At 42.4% G+C, this 18,993-nt stretch overlaps 2 protein-coding genes across 6 annotated transcripts in view; one reads left to right on the forward strand and one right to left on the reverse strand.

Moving 5' to 3' along the window:
• The first annotated feature begins 1,940 nt into the window (after positions 1-1,940).
• LOC120055270 (ankyrin repeat domain-containing protein 33B-like) lies at positions 1,941-6,545 on the forward strand. Its single transcript, XM_039003154.1, has 4 exons — positions 1,941-2,393; positions 5,145-5,274; positions 5,484-5,624; positions 5,731-6,545. The coding sequence occupies exons 1-4, from the start codon at positions 1,941-1,943 to the stop codon at positions 6,543-6,545; spliced, it is 1,539 nt and encodes a 512-aa protein (XP_038859082.1).
• A 6,018-nt stretch (positions 6,546-12,563) lies between these two features.
• The window catches only part of LOC120055549 (catenin delta-2-like), a 118,152-nt gene continuing 111,722 nt past the window's right edge, over positions 12,564-18,993 (reverse strand). For 4 of the 5 annotated variants that reach the window (XM_039003420.1, XM_039003418.1, XM_039003417.1 and 1 more), the window contains 8 exons: positions 18,545-18,733; positions 18,045-18,195; positions 16,077-16,308; positions 15,073-15,157; positions 14,337-14,463; positions 13,171-13,302; positions 12,922-12,998; positions 12,564-12,815 (listed from right to left, as the gene is read on the reverse strand). In XM_039003420.1, coding sequence (XP_038859348.1) covers positions 12,564-12,815; positions 12,922-12,998; positions 13,171-13,302; positions 14,337-14,463; positions 15,073-15,157; positions 16,077-16,308; positions 18,045-18,195; positions 18,545-18,733 — 1,245 coding nt within the window. The remainder of the gene's footprint in view (positions 12,816-12,921; positions 12,999-13,170; positions 13,303-14,336; positions 14,464-15,072; positions 15,158-16,076; positions 16,309-18,044; positions 18,196-18,544; positions 18,734-18,993) is intronic. The other variant, XM_039003419.1, reaches the window with a different exon arrangement.

Genomic DNA, 18,993 nt, shown 5'->3' on the forward strand with positions numbered 1-18,993 from the left:
AAGTGTAATTAATAACTTCACCATGCCCTAAGCGGATCTGATCTTGTTGTTAATTATTTACGCCTCATAAGTGTTTTTAATCTTATTATAACAGCCACTTATTTGAATGTTAATACATTAACTTTACTACATTATTTTGCATAAGGCCCTACTACACTATTTACTACATAGCAGATCAGGGTTGCCTGGTTTTAATTGTGTACTGATTTGATATTGGGAATTAAATGTTACACTCATAAGTAGTTTAGCATTGACCTGACATACAACATATTGCTAAAGGCTTACCAGTTCAGGGGCCTACTTCAGAGGCCTACTTCAGTTGACAGCATCAACTAAGGAATCAACTACGGAAATGATGTATTGTTTAATTAAGATCAGGACCAGGGTCTACCATACACAGTAAGCAATCAATAATTTCAAGATCTGTAGATTGCAGCTAAATTTGCATAGCCCCCCCCCCCCCCCCCCCCCAGAACAATCTGTAAATCCAGCATTTGAACTTGCCATTATTTTTTAAATCTAATTTTCTCATTATACTGAGATCTTGAGTTTGATTGTTAGAATTATCACTGTGTAATAGAGTGGATAGGCATGTGTGAGGAGCAATGAACAGAAGAGACTTTCAAGAGGGCTGTTTTTGCCACCCACATGATCACATACAGTACAAATCACTAAGACTATGGAGCTCAGACAAGCGTGGGAACCGCACTGTCAAAAGGTGCATCGTAAAACTGACACATCCAAGCTACACCCAAGACTTTAGCTGCTTCTAAATTAATGTCAATCAACAACCAAAATAATGTGAATTAGTGGCAAGAAGTGTAGCTATACACTGTGAAGGAAAATGAGGGGGGAAAAAACGAATGTAAGAGGCCATGTTATTTTTGCTGAATCCAATTACCAGTCAGTTAAAACAGATCTAACAGCAGCCACAGCCAACCATAGATTAGGGTCATGGACAAATGTTGCACAACTAGTGGGGGTGGGAGGTAAGGAGGTAATGTCATGAAGTCACTTTTATGGGGAATCCCCACGTTACTGTAGGAACCAGATTTAGGGTATGGGTATTGAATATGACGCAAAACCAGTATATCATAAGACAGGAATGCAATGAAAATGTAGTTGATGTGGTTGCACAAAATCAAAGATATGTGGTTGTACAAATTCTAAATTATCTGTAAGTTGAGCTTTAGCTATGCAGACCGAGAAAAGTCAATACTAACCTACTAAATCTGTACTTTTATCATTCAAGACTTCTGTGTTTGTTCAACTATGCATTTTGGGAGAGAGAAAAAGAGAGAGAGAGCATAGAGAGAAAAAGAGAGAGAGGAGGATAGGGAGAGAGAGGGAGAGAGAGAGCGTGAGGACTGATTAAAGGGATTAAGTAGCGTCAGTTTAGACAATTCTTCTCTTCCACATCGGTATAAGGAAACAAAATGATTTACAGCAGGGGAATTGAAGATTAGGGTATCAGCACAGCAGGACGTAGACGCTATCTAAAATAATAAAGTGCCTTTTGTTGAACAGCATTTTGTGGGACAACTTTGGCAACAAATGCATTGAAGAGATGAATTCTCAAGCTGTCACACCGTTGTTGGCTGTTGCCATTTGGAAAGTGAGAAATACAGAAGGCAAATGAAGAGCTGATGAGAACAAGAGGATCCTTTGAGGATGACAAAGTCTTTAATGTCCTTCTAATACTTCAGAGAACAAGCTTTATTGATGGATTAAAGGGGACATTCTGAGACATCCTCCTCAAGTGGCTTTTGAACCAGAACAAATGTGAGATCATGTTCCAGTTAGGGATCATACTGACTTCTGCTTTTTCAACAAGACCTAGCTAAGTATTTACACTTTGAATGAGAGAGAATTGGTCAGATGAGATTGGGATTTTGGTGCCTTGTTCTTGTTGTTGTGGTGGATTCTAACCCGGGAGTTAAATGGTGCTGATCATAGAGGACTCAGGTGGAGGTGGAGGGACGTTGTTAAAAGTTCAGCAGAATGGGATCTCTGGAGGCCAGGCGGGTGCCGTCAGGGGTCCCATAAATGAGGAGTTGGAGGCGGTTGCAGGCGACAAAAATGAGGATCCTAATGTGGGAGACAATGAGGATAACAACTATTATGATGACGACGACGATGATGTCTATCAGGAATTTGAAGAGTTTGACTTTGACACATTGCCAGATCGGCCAGAGGATACCAGGAGTATCGCCTCTGATGACTCCTTCTATCCACCTGATGAGTCTCTCAAATACAGGACTCCCAGCCCAGTCACCCCGGAACCTCTGTCTTTCTTCATGGCCTGCTCCAATAACAATTCCATCATAGTGAAGATTATGATAAGGCAAGGGGTGACAGAGGAGGAAGTGAGAGAAACAGATAAGAACAACAGAGTATGTTTGCATTGTCATTAAAGAGATTAACTAGTCAATGTTCTCTGTGATTTAGAGTATGTCCATATTATCAAGTAAAGGCCAACTGTACAAACTTATAACATGGTCTCTGTTTCAATGTCCACACAAACATCCTACTTAGAATTAAGCAATGTATAATGCTTTCTACGTGGTATGCTAGTATGGACATTGGAATATAGATCTTTGTAAAGCCGGTTTCCACAAGATCAGGAATAAGCTTTATGTTGATTTGATATGAAAGACAGCACACATTTTAGGCTTTTTGCTCCCGTATCTGAATTTGTACTAGACATCCAAACTGTGCCATTTCTGTGGACAGTGACAATATCAGAGGAATACTCAGAGCAGTTGGTTAAGCCCTGGAACAGATGGGGGGGGGGGGGGGGATTGCATTTTGAGATAGCGTTGAAGCAGCTCGTAATCACGGCTGAGCTTTTAAAAGGTTCACCCAAGATATCAGGGTGCAGCAGGACAATACTAAGAGAGGGTTGGTGCTTCAAATCCCCTATTCTCCAGACCATTAATGACCATCATGGGTACGCAACAGGTAGACATTGGGGTTAGGCCTAATGCAATTTTGGTTGTGTTTCTCACTGCTGTATCCTCATCAGTGGTAAAGCAATAATACTAGGGATATAACATAGCAGCCTACACATTCAGTGACTACTATTGCGCATTATGTTCAAAAGGTGTTGCATGTAGATTCCATAGAGAGTAGTTCCGTGATTTTCCTCAGCATCTGATCAAGCTGAGAAACAAGGCTTACCCACTGACCTTTTAAATCCCTTCAACGCGTGGTGAAGAGACAGACTAATACAGTATAAATACGTGGAGAAGTCTGCTGTCATGCTACACCTACAGTAACGGTACGTGTCTGGATGGATAAATGCAAATGTCCTCAGTTGTTTCACGTTACATCCTACACTGGCATGACATGAGCCCTAATGTGTGTTTGTATAGATGTTAACAAACACACACACAGCAGTATTTTTAAATCAAACACTGAATGCGGACTGTTTGAGCAGAGTAGGACCTTACTTTGGCAAATCTAAAACTGTACTTGTCTTTTTTCCAATTGACTCAGACAGATGATGTTCTCTCATGGGTTGTTTATAGATGGGGTGTTGAATATGGAAACTTTCAGTTTTAATTCCTCTTTGGTCCCAAAGCTTTGGTATAGGCCTACCTCAGACCTTTACCTTAGAGTTGAATATGGAAGCCATAAGCAGTGAGAATACTGGAAGCTCTGCTGACCCTTCAGGTTTTCATGATTAGTGGGCAAAATTCTTTGTTTACGGTACACATTTTCTAAGGAGTTTTCTTCAGATGGCTTAATCGTGATTCGTTGGACAGTAGCCTTGGTGACTGGGCATTTCCACAAATCCATAAACTGGGTCACTGAGCCACCCTTGTATACTGTTCCCTATACGTCATTATGCTATCTTACCATAGGGCTGGTGGACTGTGATTAGTACTGTAGGCAGCAGCAGGCAGATGGTTCAGAAAGCTCCAGAAAGACTATTAGCTGAGACTTAACTTGGAATTCCCTTGGGGATCATTAGGCCTGTCGGTTGGGGATCATTAGGCCTGTCAGTTGGGGATCATTAGGCCTGTCCGTTGGGGATCATTAGGCCTGATGGTTGGGGATCATTAGGCCTGATGGTTGGGGATCATTAGGCCTGTCAGTTGGGGATCATTAGGACTGTCCATTGGGGATCATTAGGCCTGTTCGTTGGGGATCATTAGGCCTGTCAGTTGAGGATCATTAGGCCTGTCGGTTGGGGATCATTAGGCCTGATGGTTGGAGATCATTAGGCCTGTCAGTTGGGGATCATTAGGCCTGTCCATTGGGGATCATTAGGCCTGTCCGTTGGGGATCATTAGGCCTGTCGGTTGGGGATCATTAGGCCTGTCCGTTGGGGATCATTAGGCCTGTCAGTTGGGGATCATTAGGCCTGTCCGTTGGGGATCATTAGGCCTGATGGTTGGGGATCATTAGGTCTGTCAGTTGGGGATCATTAGTCCTGTCCATTGGGGATCATTAGGCCTGTCCGTTGGGGATCATTAGGCCTGTCGGTTGACGATCATTAGGCCTGTCCGTTGGGGATCATTAGGCCTGTCAGTTGGGGATCATTAGGCCTGTCAGTTGGGGATCATTAGGCCTGTTCGTTGGGGATCATTAGGCCTGTCGGTTGACGATCATTAGGCCTGTCGGTTGGCGTCTCTGGCTATAAGTCACCCTCCAAGCATATACGTTTATCAGTGTTGCTCCAAGCATTTGTTTATTTTGATAGTTTCTATTCTACCGTGTCAACACAATTCTAACACCACACACCTAGAACTAGACTAGCTGTTAATGTGCCTCAAAGAGCAGAGCTATTGATCCAATTGACCATGTGAAACAACCGTGGTTGCATAATGAGCACTGAGACCACGGCCTTAAGACCATAAGGCTCCAGGGAGTGTAACAGTGGCAGAGTCTTGGGTTGGTGAGCTTGCCTTGTGTCCTTAGTTAGCTACATCGTCATTTGTAAGCACTAGCAGCAGTCACGCCTGAACTTTGAGATCTAATGTAGACAAGTGACGTACCGGTAGTTGTGTGACGTACTATAGTTGAACAGTACAACACTGTGCGTCAACAGATTTACCTTAAGGGCAGTAAACATACATTGTTGTCATCCAAAAAGAGAGATATGTCACTGACCTTTGCACGTGGTTTGTGTTTTTCAGAATGGGCTGATAGTAGCCTGTTACATGGGCTGGGTGGATGTGGTCATAGCGCTCTCTCAGTGTCCCCACATCGATGTCAACTGGCAAGACAACGAGGGGAATACAGCCCTCATGACAGCTGCTCAAGCAGGTAAGAATCCACAGATGTTTCAAAGTTGAAGGTTTGTTGGTTCCTAGTACAGTATATTTTGGGAATGTGTCAACACAAATATGATTATTCTCAATGAAAACAGACAGATTAAGCAAACAGATGTATTGATCTGGAAACAATGAGTATAATTCCACGTGGTTCGTTGTGAATAAGGTGAATAACACATTTGGTTTATTTTTTAATGCCAGGTCACATTATGATATCCAGCTACTTGATCAACTACTTCTCCAACCTGGACCTAGAGCGTAGGAACTGCCATGGATTCACAGCTATGATGAAGGCAGCCATGCAAGGGAGGGCAGATGTTGTTCGTTTGCTCATGTTGTCAGGTAGAGCTAAAATATTTAGTATTTCTATGTAATTTTTTACAATGTTTACATTGTCTTTATTTTGTTGCTGGACTGCATTTCTCTATCTGTGTATTCCCTATAAAAGGAGCGGACGTGGAGGCGAGGGACTACGGGCGCAAGATGACCTCCAGGGAGTGGGCTTTGTTCACATGCCGCTACGAGACGGCCTACCTGATGATGCGTCTGATGGCCCAGCCGTGTGCCGAGCAGTTCTGTGAATCCTACAAGCTGGAGTGGCCCATGCTGCAGGAGCTGGTGGCCCAACGCCAGGAACCCAAGAACTGCTGGCAGAAGGTAGCAGACAAGGCCTGCTGTAGGTTCTCCCTCCGCATGAAGACGGACCCTGTGGACGACGGTGTGATGGACCACATGGTGCGCATCACCACCGCCCTGTCCAGCCCATTGATCGCCACCGCCTGCCACACCGTGGCCCTGAGAAGCCCGCCCTGCATTGGGAAGCGGCGCTATGCTGTACCGGAGATCCTCAGGAAGCAGCGAGTGGACGAGCTGAAGTGCCTGGGCCCCGACCGGATCAACAACTACAAGAAGCTGTTCAATAACTCCCGGGTGCAGTTGGTTCCTAAGAAGACAGACCGGAGGGCCAGCTTGCAGACCCAAATGTTGCAGGAGGTTGCGGTGGCCGGTACGTCTGCCCTGAGGCGTGCCAGCTTGCTGCCCCTGAACATGATGAGGAGGAGCAGCGTCAGGCCGGGCATTGTGATCCCCAAGGTGAGGCTGTGCAAGGCCCCCTCGGGGCCCGCCTCCGAGAAGAGAAGGAAGAGCAAGGACCCTGCGCTCCTCCAGCTCCCCAAGTGGAGGTACAAACAGGCTAAGGAGGAGAGGAGGAGGCAAGAGGAGGAGGAGAAGCAGAGACGTTTTCCCACAGTGAGGAGGCGGTGAAAGAATTGAGCTATGAGGAGAGGGCAAAGAAATGTCAGGAGCCTTGGGAGGTGAGCCAACCTTTTATTACAATTGGTTCTGAGCTGAAGAGTTGAAGTGATCACCTGCATTTGAGATTTGAGGGACTTTGCTACTAGATTATACTGTAGCCATGGAGCACCATGTCTTCCTGTCCTACATTTGGGTACTCTGTGTTGGGATGGGAACACTTGGCTTGAACTGTGCACTCACAGTGAGGAATTAATACTTGAACTTTGATCCAGATTTATTTTTGTATGCATTCTTCAGATTATGACTATGTTTGATATTTCCATTGTAAAAGGATAACTCACGCTAACACAATATTACCTCTGCACATTGTTTATTGTGTCAATGTTTCAGTCAGACATCCCCCAAAAATACTGACACCTACTGCATATTTAGGTTTATCTGAATGTTAAGGATATTCTCAAAGTAGACAGTACACTAATCAGTTGGATGTTTCCTCAACTGTTAATAAAGGATACATGTACGTACACTCCCCTATATATACTCCAGCATTTTGGAACAGAACGTTAGCTTTTATTTGAGGGTATTTTCATACATATCTTTTTTACCATTTAGAAATGATTGCACTTTATGTATCTAGTCCACACCCCCCCATTTGAAGCTGTCATAAATATTTGTACAAAATAGTGATGTGATCATGAATAGATATAAGGAGGGGTATGGCAATTTCTACTGTAACACTGAAGGAGCAAAACCATCTTCTGCAGGGTAATGTGATTGCACAATACAGATATAGCAGGACAGGTGGGGAATTATCCATTAAAAGAACACAGCAAGGGCTGTTAAAGCTATGCCAACAGAACACTGAGCGATGTGGAGTGGGATGTTCCGGTGCCAAATGAGCCTCTGTCAGTTTGCCCAGTCGGTACTCATTCAGGTAGATTCAGCTGGAAGAATGCAAATTGACCGTTTGACTGGACAATTAAAAAGGTGACTCAAGATTAACTCAATGCAATGAATAGGTGATGTAGGTCTCTAACAGTCGGCTAAAACTATTTGGCTTCCTATCAGTCAGCAGAATATTATTACGCTATATTACGTAAAACAATGCTCCTTGTCTATGTCACAAAGGCAATCCACCACAGGATTCGCTGCCCCTCCACAGGAATATCAGTGAATATTGAAAATGGTCCAGGTGATTATATAACTGCTCTACATTCTCTGCAGCATCACATATTTGCATAATCACAACATTACATAATGTTAGCATTTTCACATTGAAGAAGAGAGAAAATTAAACATTTCGTTTACTGTTCCAAACTAATATCAAATTCATGGGCCATGCGGTCAGTATCTTGAGCACATTTCTGCTTAGTTGCATCGGTGTCTGTATCTGCAGTGTGCATCGCAGTAGTACTAGGGTCGTCACTAGTTACCACAGCCAAAAAGTCATAAACCCCGCCTATTTCTAAAATGTATCTTCTTAAAATGTGATTTTAAACCTAACAATAACCTTAATCACACTGCTAACTTTATGCCCAACCCTCACCTTAAATGAACTAAAATGACCTTTTTAGTATTTTCATTTAGATAAATGAACGTTTAGATAAAGCCAATGCTGACTTTGTGGCTGTGGTAAAGAGTGTAAAACAATACTAGACCAAAGACATGTATAACTAAACCAAGATAGACCACAGCCCAACGTTTCAAATGGGAACAAATGAGTCATAGTGGGCTGAACGAGCAAGGCCAAGCACGAGCTAGCGAGATCCCATTGGCGCGTTTCCATTAGGGAACGCCTAGTCTGTAAAGTGCGCGTGTGCAATAACTCAAATCGCCTTTGCGCTCCTTCTAAACAATGATACAAAAAAAAACTTTGGCAAAGGGTAAAGTCTACAAAACTTTGTCCACTCTGTTCGTAAGAGTTCTAGTTTTGGGAACAGAAAACTGTATTGATATCAAATGTTTCATCGATGAGAAAATTAGCAGAATGTCGGCCAAAATCCATCTCGTTCAATCTTATCCCACTGCCGGCCACTGGGCTTCCTATCCCACTGCCGGCCACTGGGCTTCCAAACACTACCATGTTTGGTAGTGAGTGGAAAAGCCAAGCGGATGCATCACATTCATACATCCTGGGAAATATCTGTTCTATCTGTGACTAGGCCTTGCCGAGTAAAATGGCAGACCTGACCTGCATGAGGAGAGTTGTCCCCAAGATACCCACTAGAGGGCACTGCAGACTGGTCCAAACTGTTGACATTGACATACAGTCAGGCTTGCTCCTTCCCAGCACACAGGCCTCAGAATGATGGATTCTCACAGGATTAGCGAAGCAATTAAAAATTAAAGGGATACAATGGAATATTCCATCGCTTACGTTCTAAAGTATAGATCGCTTCTTTTCAGATACACTAATGCTGTATCTGGCACACTGATGAAAAATGTTAGCATTTTCACAGAAACAGCATAGGCTTTCTTGTGCCTTCATTCATCCATTCATAATCTATGTTCTTAGCTTTTAGAGTGCAGTTTTGGGAGCTGTGATGATCCTAAGGCAGATGACAGAGAGAGGCCATGCCACACATTTCTGATGGGTGCCACAGTGGCACGGCAATGGATGGATGGTAACCTCGGATTTAGCATTACCCAACTAGGCCAGCAGCATGGCAATTAACACCTATCACAGTGGTAATTTCACAAGGCTGCAGCTCACACAGAGCTGTCAGCATTACCTCCACTCAATGTCACAGAGAAAACATTTAGAGAGAAACTGTAAGGACACCCCTCAATCAGTCTGCTGCCCTCAGTCCCCTGGCTGAGCTGGCTGTGGAGGATTTCTACCAGATTTTGATTGGCTTGAAACTCTTCACTAAGCCTTGGGAATAGGAAAATGCAGATTGGAATTAGAAAACAAATTCTTTCTACAAAAAAAAAAATACTCTCAAAGTAACTGTAACATGCTACTGTAACTGTCGGCACGTCTAATAAATATTGGTGTAATTTTGAATTTGCAGAATGCAAGCTACAAAACAAAGCTAGGAGCTTTGTACGGTGGTTTTGACTTCTTAACAGTCACATTCCATTAGCAAAATAAGTTCACTGCACTGAAATAATTTGGCAAGTGTCTGATTGGAATGTTAATTAAAATCTCACTTTTTAAAAATTCCAGCGTGTTACACCGGTCTGTCTCCCTTGGTTACAGGGGAAGTTTAGGAAACACTATGTTCTGAATCTGGAACGTCACCTCATCAAATCACCATTCAGACACACAGGGCATTGTCTCATCCACAACCGTGTCTCATCCACAACCGTGTCTCATCCACAACCGTGTCTCATCCACAACCGTGTCTCTCCCACAATGTGATTGCAGATCAAACTTTATATTTGAGTTGAGTTCGGTTACTTCAAAGAATCAAAATATTTTCTCTATTACTTAACTATATACACATATTGATGTAGAGGAGTAAACATCATTATTCTGGCTGAAGCAAAGGTTTTCGAACACAGTGAGCACAGACAGACCACACAAAGAGTTTTTGGTAACGAACAAACAACCCCCAAAACAGTGACTCTTAGATGGTCAGTTTATATTGTTGTAGCAGTTGCAATCTGTTGAGGCAATAAAAAGTTTCACTTCTATAAAACACGTTGTCTAGCAACAAAAAGGTTACTGACATAGTTCAATACAGTTTGTCAGGTATGCCTACTTTTCACAAGGACTGTGTCTGTTTTCAGATGCTAACTAATGAAAAGGGGGATCGTTTTAGGATATGTTGAACAATTTGGGTGTTTGCATCATTTATTCATTGTTCAAGCATCTGAAGATAACCTATAAACTTCTAAAACGATATGTAGGGGAGACCAGAGCTCGTTGTCAACTTTTAACATACATTTTTTCTCTCTCCATTCAGTTTTAGTGTGTAGTCTACCACTATTTTATTTCACATCGACTTAAATAAGATTTGTTCATGCATTAGTGGGCAATGTCATATATTTTTCTCTATGTTGCCACATAACGTTATTTTAACATTTGATCAAAGGAGGACTCACTATGAAACCGTGTGTCATGCTGGGGAAAGGTTGTTACAGGGTTTGTAGAAAATGACCACTTTTTTCTTTGACAGATAAACACACACACAGACTTGATCATCAGCTCCAATGTTGATAACTGTTCACCACATTGACAAGTTTAAGGAAATCCAACAAGGATAAAGAGGATCATTTTCTTAGTCGGTGATGAAAGACATTCACCTGTGACAATTTCAATATTCAAAGCTAGGGATATGAAGTGGCAAAATACATTCTGTAAACACCAAAATACAAAGTTCTGTAGATATAACTTTTAGCACCTTGTCTTGTAGTTATGAGGTCTGTGACAACTTCCGTAAATTGTGGATATTCAGCCCCTGGTCTCCCCTATTTCTCCTAGCAACAACATGACTACACAAAGTCAACATTTTAGTGTGCAGACCAGAAAATGAAGGTGAACAAAATCCTACATGTATTATTATTATTTTTTTTTTTACAAGTCTTTTCCATAATGTTGCTGCTTTAAGTGACATCCACATCCCCACATAAAAAGTATATATTTATATAATATATATTCATACTCTATTAACAGTTTAGTCTACCATGAACTTAATTCCCACCCATCTCTGAAGAAAAAAAAAAACGGACTTTCTTAATTAAACATTGATTATTTTACAACACAGATTCAACTAATTTGTACATATTTGGAGGGAATTAAGCTCTCAAAGATATTATTTTCGCCCCCTGGTAATGTTCCAGTCTTGTTACAGTGTATATATAGCTTTATTCCATTGAAACACATAAAAAAAGCATTTACAAACTGGCATCATTAGAACCAACAACTTGCTGTTGAATGTAAACTTCAACAGAAGTTCAACATTACCCCTCAGCTTGGATATAACCATGTTTGGCACATTTTAAAAAACTGACAATGAGCACAATTCACTAGGAGGCTTGTGGAGGAAAAAATGTGTTTTCATGTAGCACAGCATTTTAGGAAATAAAAAGTATTTTGAGTATATCTACCGTCCATCCGTAAACTGTTTTAGGCAGTGGAAGAGCACCAAGGGAGTGGAATGATGCTGTTGAGCCGCTTAACTCATTTAGGTCCACCAATTCACATAATCAGATTAGCAATAACTTTGAAATCCGTCCTTCATTTTGCTGCGAAAACATGTTTCATTACTTGTAGCGGTTTGTTTGTGTGCAGACATTGTACTCTCTATTATCCCCCAGAATGTAACAGACAGTAACATTATGCTGAGACAATAAGGAAAGGGACACAGGCAATTGTGTAATATACACAATGCACATGTATCTCCGTAATGTACATCAAATACTTTACATCAGAATTAAGGATTAAAAAAGTAGAAATAAAAAAAGAATTATAACAAATCAAAAGATACAAAGTCTAGAAGCAATTATTTTGCCCAGAGATTATACTCCTTACACACAACACAGGTTGAAGCCGTACGTTAAAACCTAATAAGAGTTTGTGACTGACAACTATTCTCTAGCTTGTGTAAATGACACTTCATTTTCTTGTGCTTCACATACTAATCTCTTTACTATACCACATATTTACAGTTGTCTTCCTTCTAGAATACTGCTGATCATCTCCAAGATATTCCGCTCCTCACACTCCAACGCTCCAAGCTTTTGGTGGTGAACCCATCATTTAATACCTTCCTTTTGCCTTTTGTGAGTTGTTTCCTAACAATATCCTGCTCTTTCTTTCTTCCTTTCTCTCTTTCCCTCCTTCCTTCTCTCTTTCTGACTCTAATTCAATTCCTTCTGCTCTGTGACTCTCTCTCTCTCTCTCTCTTTCTTCAAAGACACATGGGCATGGGACCTCTCTCTCTAGGACAAACTAAACTCGCTGAAGAAATGTCTTGTAGTATGCATGCACATGCATGGCCTGTCTGTCTTAGTCTCTCTCTCGGCTCCTCTCCCCCATCACAGCACACTGCTGACGACCAGTCCTTCCTCTATAGTCCACTAGACCCAGGAGTCCGGGGAGGCTGGGTAGTGACTGGTCTCATAGTTGAGTTCACTGTAGGGGCGGGATGCTGAGTAGAAGTCCACATAGTTGCCCGTGGACTTGAGGCCCAGGTGCATGTTCAAGTCTGTGGCCTGAGGAGGGCGCTGGTGCACCTGGTCCTCGTAGAACGCCTCCTCAAACTGTACGCCAGGAGGGTTCTGGAACGGAGGGTAGGGCTCCTGGCCTGGGTTGGGCCCCTGAGCAGAGACCTATGGAACACACAGAGGTTAGAGCACTACTCTGCTACTGGAGAGAGAGTACCTAACAGTGAGTGTTGCTCTTGTAATGATATCAAGTCATTTCTTCATTCTTTACCTGGTTGTGTTTGATGTCATCACTGGGAGAGACGTAGGCTCCTCGGAACAATGTTGAGGTTCCACTTGAGATTTCAACTATAGGTGGGAGAGAAACAGAGAGATGGTATGTGGTCATTGTTACCAAGTTGATTATTATAAAATGACCAAAATGCTTCACATAGGTTTTAGAGTACACCTTATCTGATGAAAACACACTGACTCCAGAAACGAAGAGGAAACTGAAAGAGGCCTTGAAATTCCTTCCTACCTGCCATGGTGTCTTTCCTCGAAGTGTGCTCACCCTTGTTGCCATGGTAACTGGCATTGGTGCCCGTTGACTCGTAGTCTGTCTTCCTCTCCTTAAGGCTGATCATCTCTCGGGGAGAGGCAGGGGCACTTGCTACAAACACACAGATGACACATCACGTACACCATTAGCAGGAAAAGACGTTTGACATCCACTTGACTCCCTTCGTCATTATTAATCCTCCCACTCTCCTACATTGACACATTCTGTTGATACAAGGCAAGGAAGCTGAGAGTAAAGCAGCTGATGACATCATCAGATAACGTTACTGTGCCATAAAACGGCATGAAGAAAACATGCATGTAATGAAAACAAATACATAGGCCTAACTAAGCGGGGATCTAACATCCAGAAATAGCTCTTCTATGAAATCTTTACTTAGAGAGTTTATTGCTTTCTAATAGGATCCATTAAGTTCAGCATTTCCACTTTGAATTTCATTAAACTCCAATTAGAGCACCATGTAACCTTAATGTCCCGAACGGAATCGACAAACACCCTCTCGTCCAAGAAGATCCTCCTATAATCACCATTAAACGCAGCCAATGGCTGGCTACAATACCAGGTTCTAGGTTTTAATAACAGTAGTACCAATACCTCTTACATTTACATTTTAGTCATTAAGCAGATGCTCTTATCCAGAGTGACTTACAGTCAGTGCATTCTGACAACTATTCAGGTTTGTAGACGTATTCTGCATTGGCCCTAACTGCCCCCAGAGCTAACTGTGCCTCCCAAGGTCTCTTCCATGAGGCTGCTGTGGTGACGAACAGAGACACAGCTGTGGCATTCAAACCAGCCGTGAGGAAAATCTGCTGGTGTATGTCATCCGAGTCATCCCTCCATCCTCCTCCTTTCCTCTCCTCTTCTTTCATCTTAAAGGGTAAGTGAGTAACTGGCAGTTGCTTATTAGTGTCTGTGCACCTCCATGTCTAAGCAGACACCACCTCATTCTTCATTCATCCTATCTTTAATCTGAAATATTACTAAGCTTCCCAATTCTTTTTGTCTGAAATGCATGGAAAATTTGGGGGGGAATGTCGGGCAATTAAAGCTCTAAAGCCTTGTGAGTTTGCAAAAAATGTCCAATATTTTAATACTATGGGGTAAAGATAGAATACACTAACCTGAGCGATTATTGGGAGATGTCCGTACAGGCGAGATGGATGGGGTGCGGGAGGAAGAGTATGGTCTTTGTCTATCTCTTTCTATTGTAGAGGATGAGCCAACAAAATGATACTGAGAATATCCATCCTGGGGGAAAAGGAGATGCATAAGGGAACTAACAATAATGGACTGATCTATACTGCTTACTATGCTGTAGGATCATACTCTATGACCATACTGTAAGATCTAAGATAATCTGGTCAAATACAAATGGGGTTGGAACTATACACACATTTAAAATGAGGCAAAATCGAACAGGAGAACATTACGATAATGACTGGCTATCCATTAAAGTAAAGCCTGTCTTGCAGCTGATTTTTTTTCTCCCTCTCAAAGCCCTTAAACCTTCCAATTCTTAATCTGTCTTTCATTAAAGCATGTTTATCTACTCTCCTCAGGTCAACATTGAGAGATTCTTTAGTTCATTAAACTGTAGCCCAGAGGGATTCCAGCTTTACTCTCACTATCAATTCATACACTTAGTGAGCTTGCTGAACTGTGTCACACATGACGCATGAACTGCTGTACAGCATACATTTTTGCCCTTTACCTCCTCTCTCTCTCTCCCTTTAATAAAACTAAAAACCAACTACTCAAAAATGTCTAAGAGGACACTCCAGAGACTAACGTGTTAAACTTCCAACAGCGCCTTCGGCAGAGTTCTTGTGGTGGCAGCAAGTTCTTTGTATTACACACCTTTTTGTAGAGACTGCGAAGGTCTCTGTACTGCCACATACTGTTGAGGACTTGAGAGGCTGCTTTCACCACTTTGGGTGTGTGTCTGGGAAGAGAAAAACTACACTTTAGAATAAAATGTTCTAATCTAAAGGTATTGAATGCTCGCTGCTGGATGAAAGGTCACTAGCACAAAACATTCAAAAACACAAATTCAATAACAGAAAAATCTAAGCGAACATTAAATGGAAACAAGGTCATTCTGCACTTCAGCACCATAGTCATTCTTGCAAAGAAAACAAGAAAAATTGGAATGGATAAATGCAATTAGCAGAGACAAAATCCAATGAGTTTAGCATCAGAGGCCCCTCTCTCTCACACATCACCCATCCTCTCCTCTATCTCAGCACAGCAACTCCACAAGCCACAAATGTCAGCGCTAGAGGTGATTCAATTCACACCAGAGATATGGAATAATCATCAAGTTATGACATCATAGCACTGCAGATACTGTATAGCAATACTTCTCTTCTCTCAAGGCTCTTAAAGAGTGTTTTGTCATTTCTTCTCAATGGGGCAATGCATTCTTACAGCTGTCCAGAGTCCCTGATCCGTGGCAACGTTGAGTAAGTGCATCACAGGACTATGAGGAGAGATAGCCAATTACAATACCCAATTACCTTGCTAATTGCAAACTAAAAGGTCCTAAGGGAGAACTGTTTTCATAAAATCCCAAAACAGAAAACCCACAATTAGCTACATTTGAAAGGCATTTCTTTACACTGGTGAGTTATAGGGAAAACGTCAGAAAAACATCTGCTAAAGTACATTCAGAGGGAAACTAACAGAACAGTGCTTATGCCCGATCAGCAGTTCATTTACATTAGGGTTGAAGGTTAGGGTGAACAGAGTCTGTCTTGATAGTGGGATAACATGTTATATAAAGTAGCTGGCCAGCACGCATGCCGCATTTGGTTCCAGGTCAGAAGATGAGAGTGAACACAGTATGACTTCTGGACACCTACTTCTCTCCTTTGCTCCTGGCGATACCGATGAGTTTCTCGATGCCTCCAGCATCACGCAGAGCCTTGGTGTTCTCCATATTCTTAGTGATGACCTCGTGCAGGGCACAGCAGATAGCCGTGATGGTGTCGTCTGACATGGTCTTCCCAATAGCACCGGCAGCAGTCCCACCACTGCTGTTGTTGTTGTTGCCCCCGGGCAAACGGTGGACCAAGTCTCTCATTGCGTACTTGCCTGTTGTGGAGAGAAAAAGCCTTCATGGTTCAGTTCTACTGTACATGAACATTTAAATCTATGTGCTACCATTTAGGAAACAGATTCTGAAAACCATGGGTACAATATTCTTTGATTTGATTTGAAATAAATATGGCAAACATGCTCTCCACAAAGCAATGTTCTGTTTGTGACCAAAATACCTTGCAAGTCACAACAGCAATATAGGGGAAAGGGTAACAAATGGTCAAGATATCAGAAACTGATAAAGACAAGCAGTATTTACTAAACTTCACATGATATGACTGCTGTCATCAAACAGTAGTGGCTTACTGGCTGGTCTTTGACCCCTTGTCTAACCTTGTCACCACCCTATGGACACTCAGCAGGAGAGCCTTCAAGATCAGAGAAGTGCACAAGCCCCTTGTCCTATAGAGGCTACGTCCCCAATGAGCACTGAGTGACTGAGCTAAAGTGGCTCTCTTGACTTGACAGGAGAACAATAAATACTGCACTTGACACTGAGGCATCTCACTTGAATCATTTTAAAAAGACAGTGCTCTAAAACATTGGATATACTATGGATAATAATGATGTTTCAGCATTTACAGTAGTACAGTACCCCTATGGAGTTTTAGTCACAGACTAGATAGGAATAGAGAGAAGGATAGAGTAAGAGAGAGAGAGTGGAAGGAAAGATGGGTATCAGCATATGCGAAAGGCAGGAGAGAGAGAGAAGAAATTCAGAGCACGGTGCTTTTAATAATTCACAATACGGCCTCAAACTCCCTGCCTGACATTCACAGCTATATGATGAGGCTTTAATACATTGTCTGGTCAACGGGTCTTTTTTAAGACCCCACTCAGCACTCATACACGACTGTAGGCCTGAGGACACTACATTTGCAGCTGGGATGGAAATGTCAAGCCCCTCACGTTTAAAAGAAAGGCCTGGGAATGGGAACGACAGGGACGGTCTAGTCCTGCCAGTGCACAGTCACTACGCTGCGATTCATAGTAAAAGCATTAGCAACTACAGCAGATGTTTGTAATGTAGATAAACAAAGAAACAGACAATCCTTTGGAGCACATTCCATGATATTTAAATATAATATGCCCATTTTAGCAGCTATGACGTCAATAAAAAATGTAATATGATAATTATTTTTAAGAAGCATTCCTCAATAAAATACAATTCTAAACTAAAGCTATTAAAACTACAGTAAAAATCCCACTAAGTATACCCCATCATTGCTTTACAAAGTTATTAGATGTGTCATATTTAGCCAGACATAACATTGGTTTAACATGACTTAAGCATGTAAACAGATACTTGTGGGTTACTCCATTCTATCAACAGAGTAGGACGTCTAAAGGCCTGCGGCTCTATGACATGATGCACACGTCTACTTAACACAGAGCACCAGCCTGAGACGGCAAGAGCAGTTGCTATGGAGATGGAAGGTCCAACAGAAAACCACGTTTATTAGAGAGATCAATAGTCTTTTAGTGCTGTTATGAGGAGAATTTCAACCATGTGAACACAGTCCACAAAGAGAGCTCTGCACACCCATCTCAGCAGAGAAAGATGATGGTATAGCTGGCTGCAGAGAAGTGCATGGATATTAGCATATGCACACACACGCACTCACGCGGGGGCACACACATGCGCACCAAACACACAGCAAACACGCACAGAGAAAAAAACATTTGAATGTGTAAATGTCGAATACTGAATAACTGACAGCCGAACTAACCGATGAGGTCTTTGTTTCTGACGTCTAAGGCCATGTTTCTTAAAGCTGTGGCCACGGCACACACCACCCTGTCGTTGTCAATCCTCAGCAGCTCCACCAGGATGGGCAGACCCTTCTCTTTCCTCACTGCCGCACGGATATACACAGACCACTGGAGAGGAGAGGAGACAGAGTCACACATCTTTATGTTCTATGCTATCAGTCAGAGTAGGATGACCATCTTATAGGATCTGGTATCTCTTTCTTAACTAACATTACAATAAGGGAACAGACCAATGACTTAGACCATATCTATCTGTAAGAGTTATGGCATCTTGGCAACGGCAGTTGGACAGCTCTGAGGAGGCCATAGCTTACTGTACTGTTCCAGCTTTCTTGACTAATACAGTGAGTTAACAGTCACCAATTAGCTCTCTGGTTCAGGAAGTTCATTTACATGACAGTGTGAACAGTTAAATGGCTGCCGTTGAGCAGCTCTATTGACGGAGACCATAGCTTACTGTACTGTGCTGTACCTTCCAGCTGCCTGCAGCCAGGTTCTGCAGGGCCCCGGCCGCCCCCTCCAGGGTGTCTGGGTTGGAGCACTCAGACAGGAGAGTGAGGTAGGGTTTGACAATGGTGGGGTGCCACAGCATCTGAATGCCTTTGGGCGGGTCAGCAGAGTCCGGGTAGGGCCCCACACCATCCCACTGGGTGACACAGGATGGTGGAATGTTACTACTGGCCAATACTACAGGCATAATACGGGACATCAAACTGTTTGGCAACACTGCTTAGTGCCACTGAAAATTGCTTAGTTTTCACAAAACAGTGAAAAGGTGGAAACATTGAATATGGTTGAGACTTGAGTGACAAGTGAGTCACACATTGCTTTTTGAATTATGAACTTATAGGATAAACATAATTAAGAATGAAGAAGTTAGTTAAAATCTCTGGGGCATATCTCACA

The sequence above is a fragment of the Salvelinus namaycush genome, chromosome 11, assembly GCF_016432855.1.
Source record: "Salvelinus namaycush isolate Seneca chromosome 11, SaNama_1.0, whole genome shotgun sequence".
NCBI classification, from domain to species: Eukaryota; Metazoa; Chordata; class Actinopteri; order Salmoniformes; family Salmonidae; genus Salvelinus; species Salvelinus namaycush.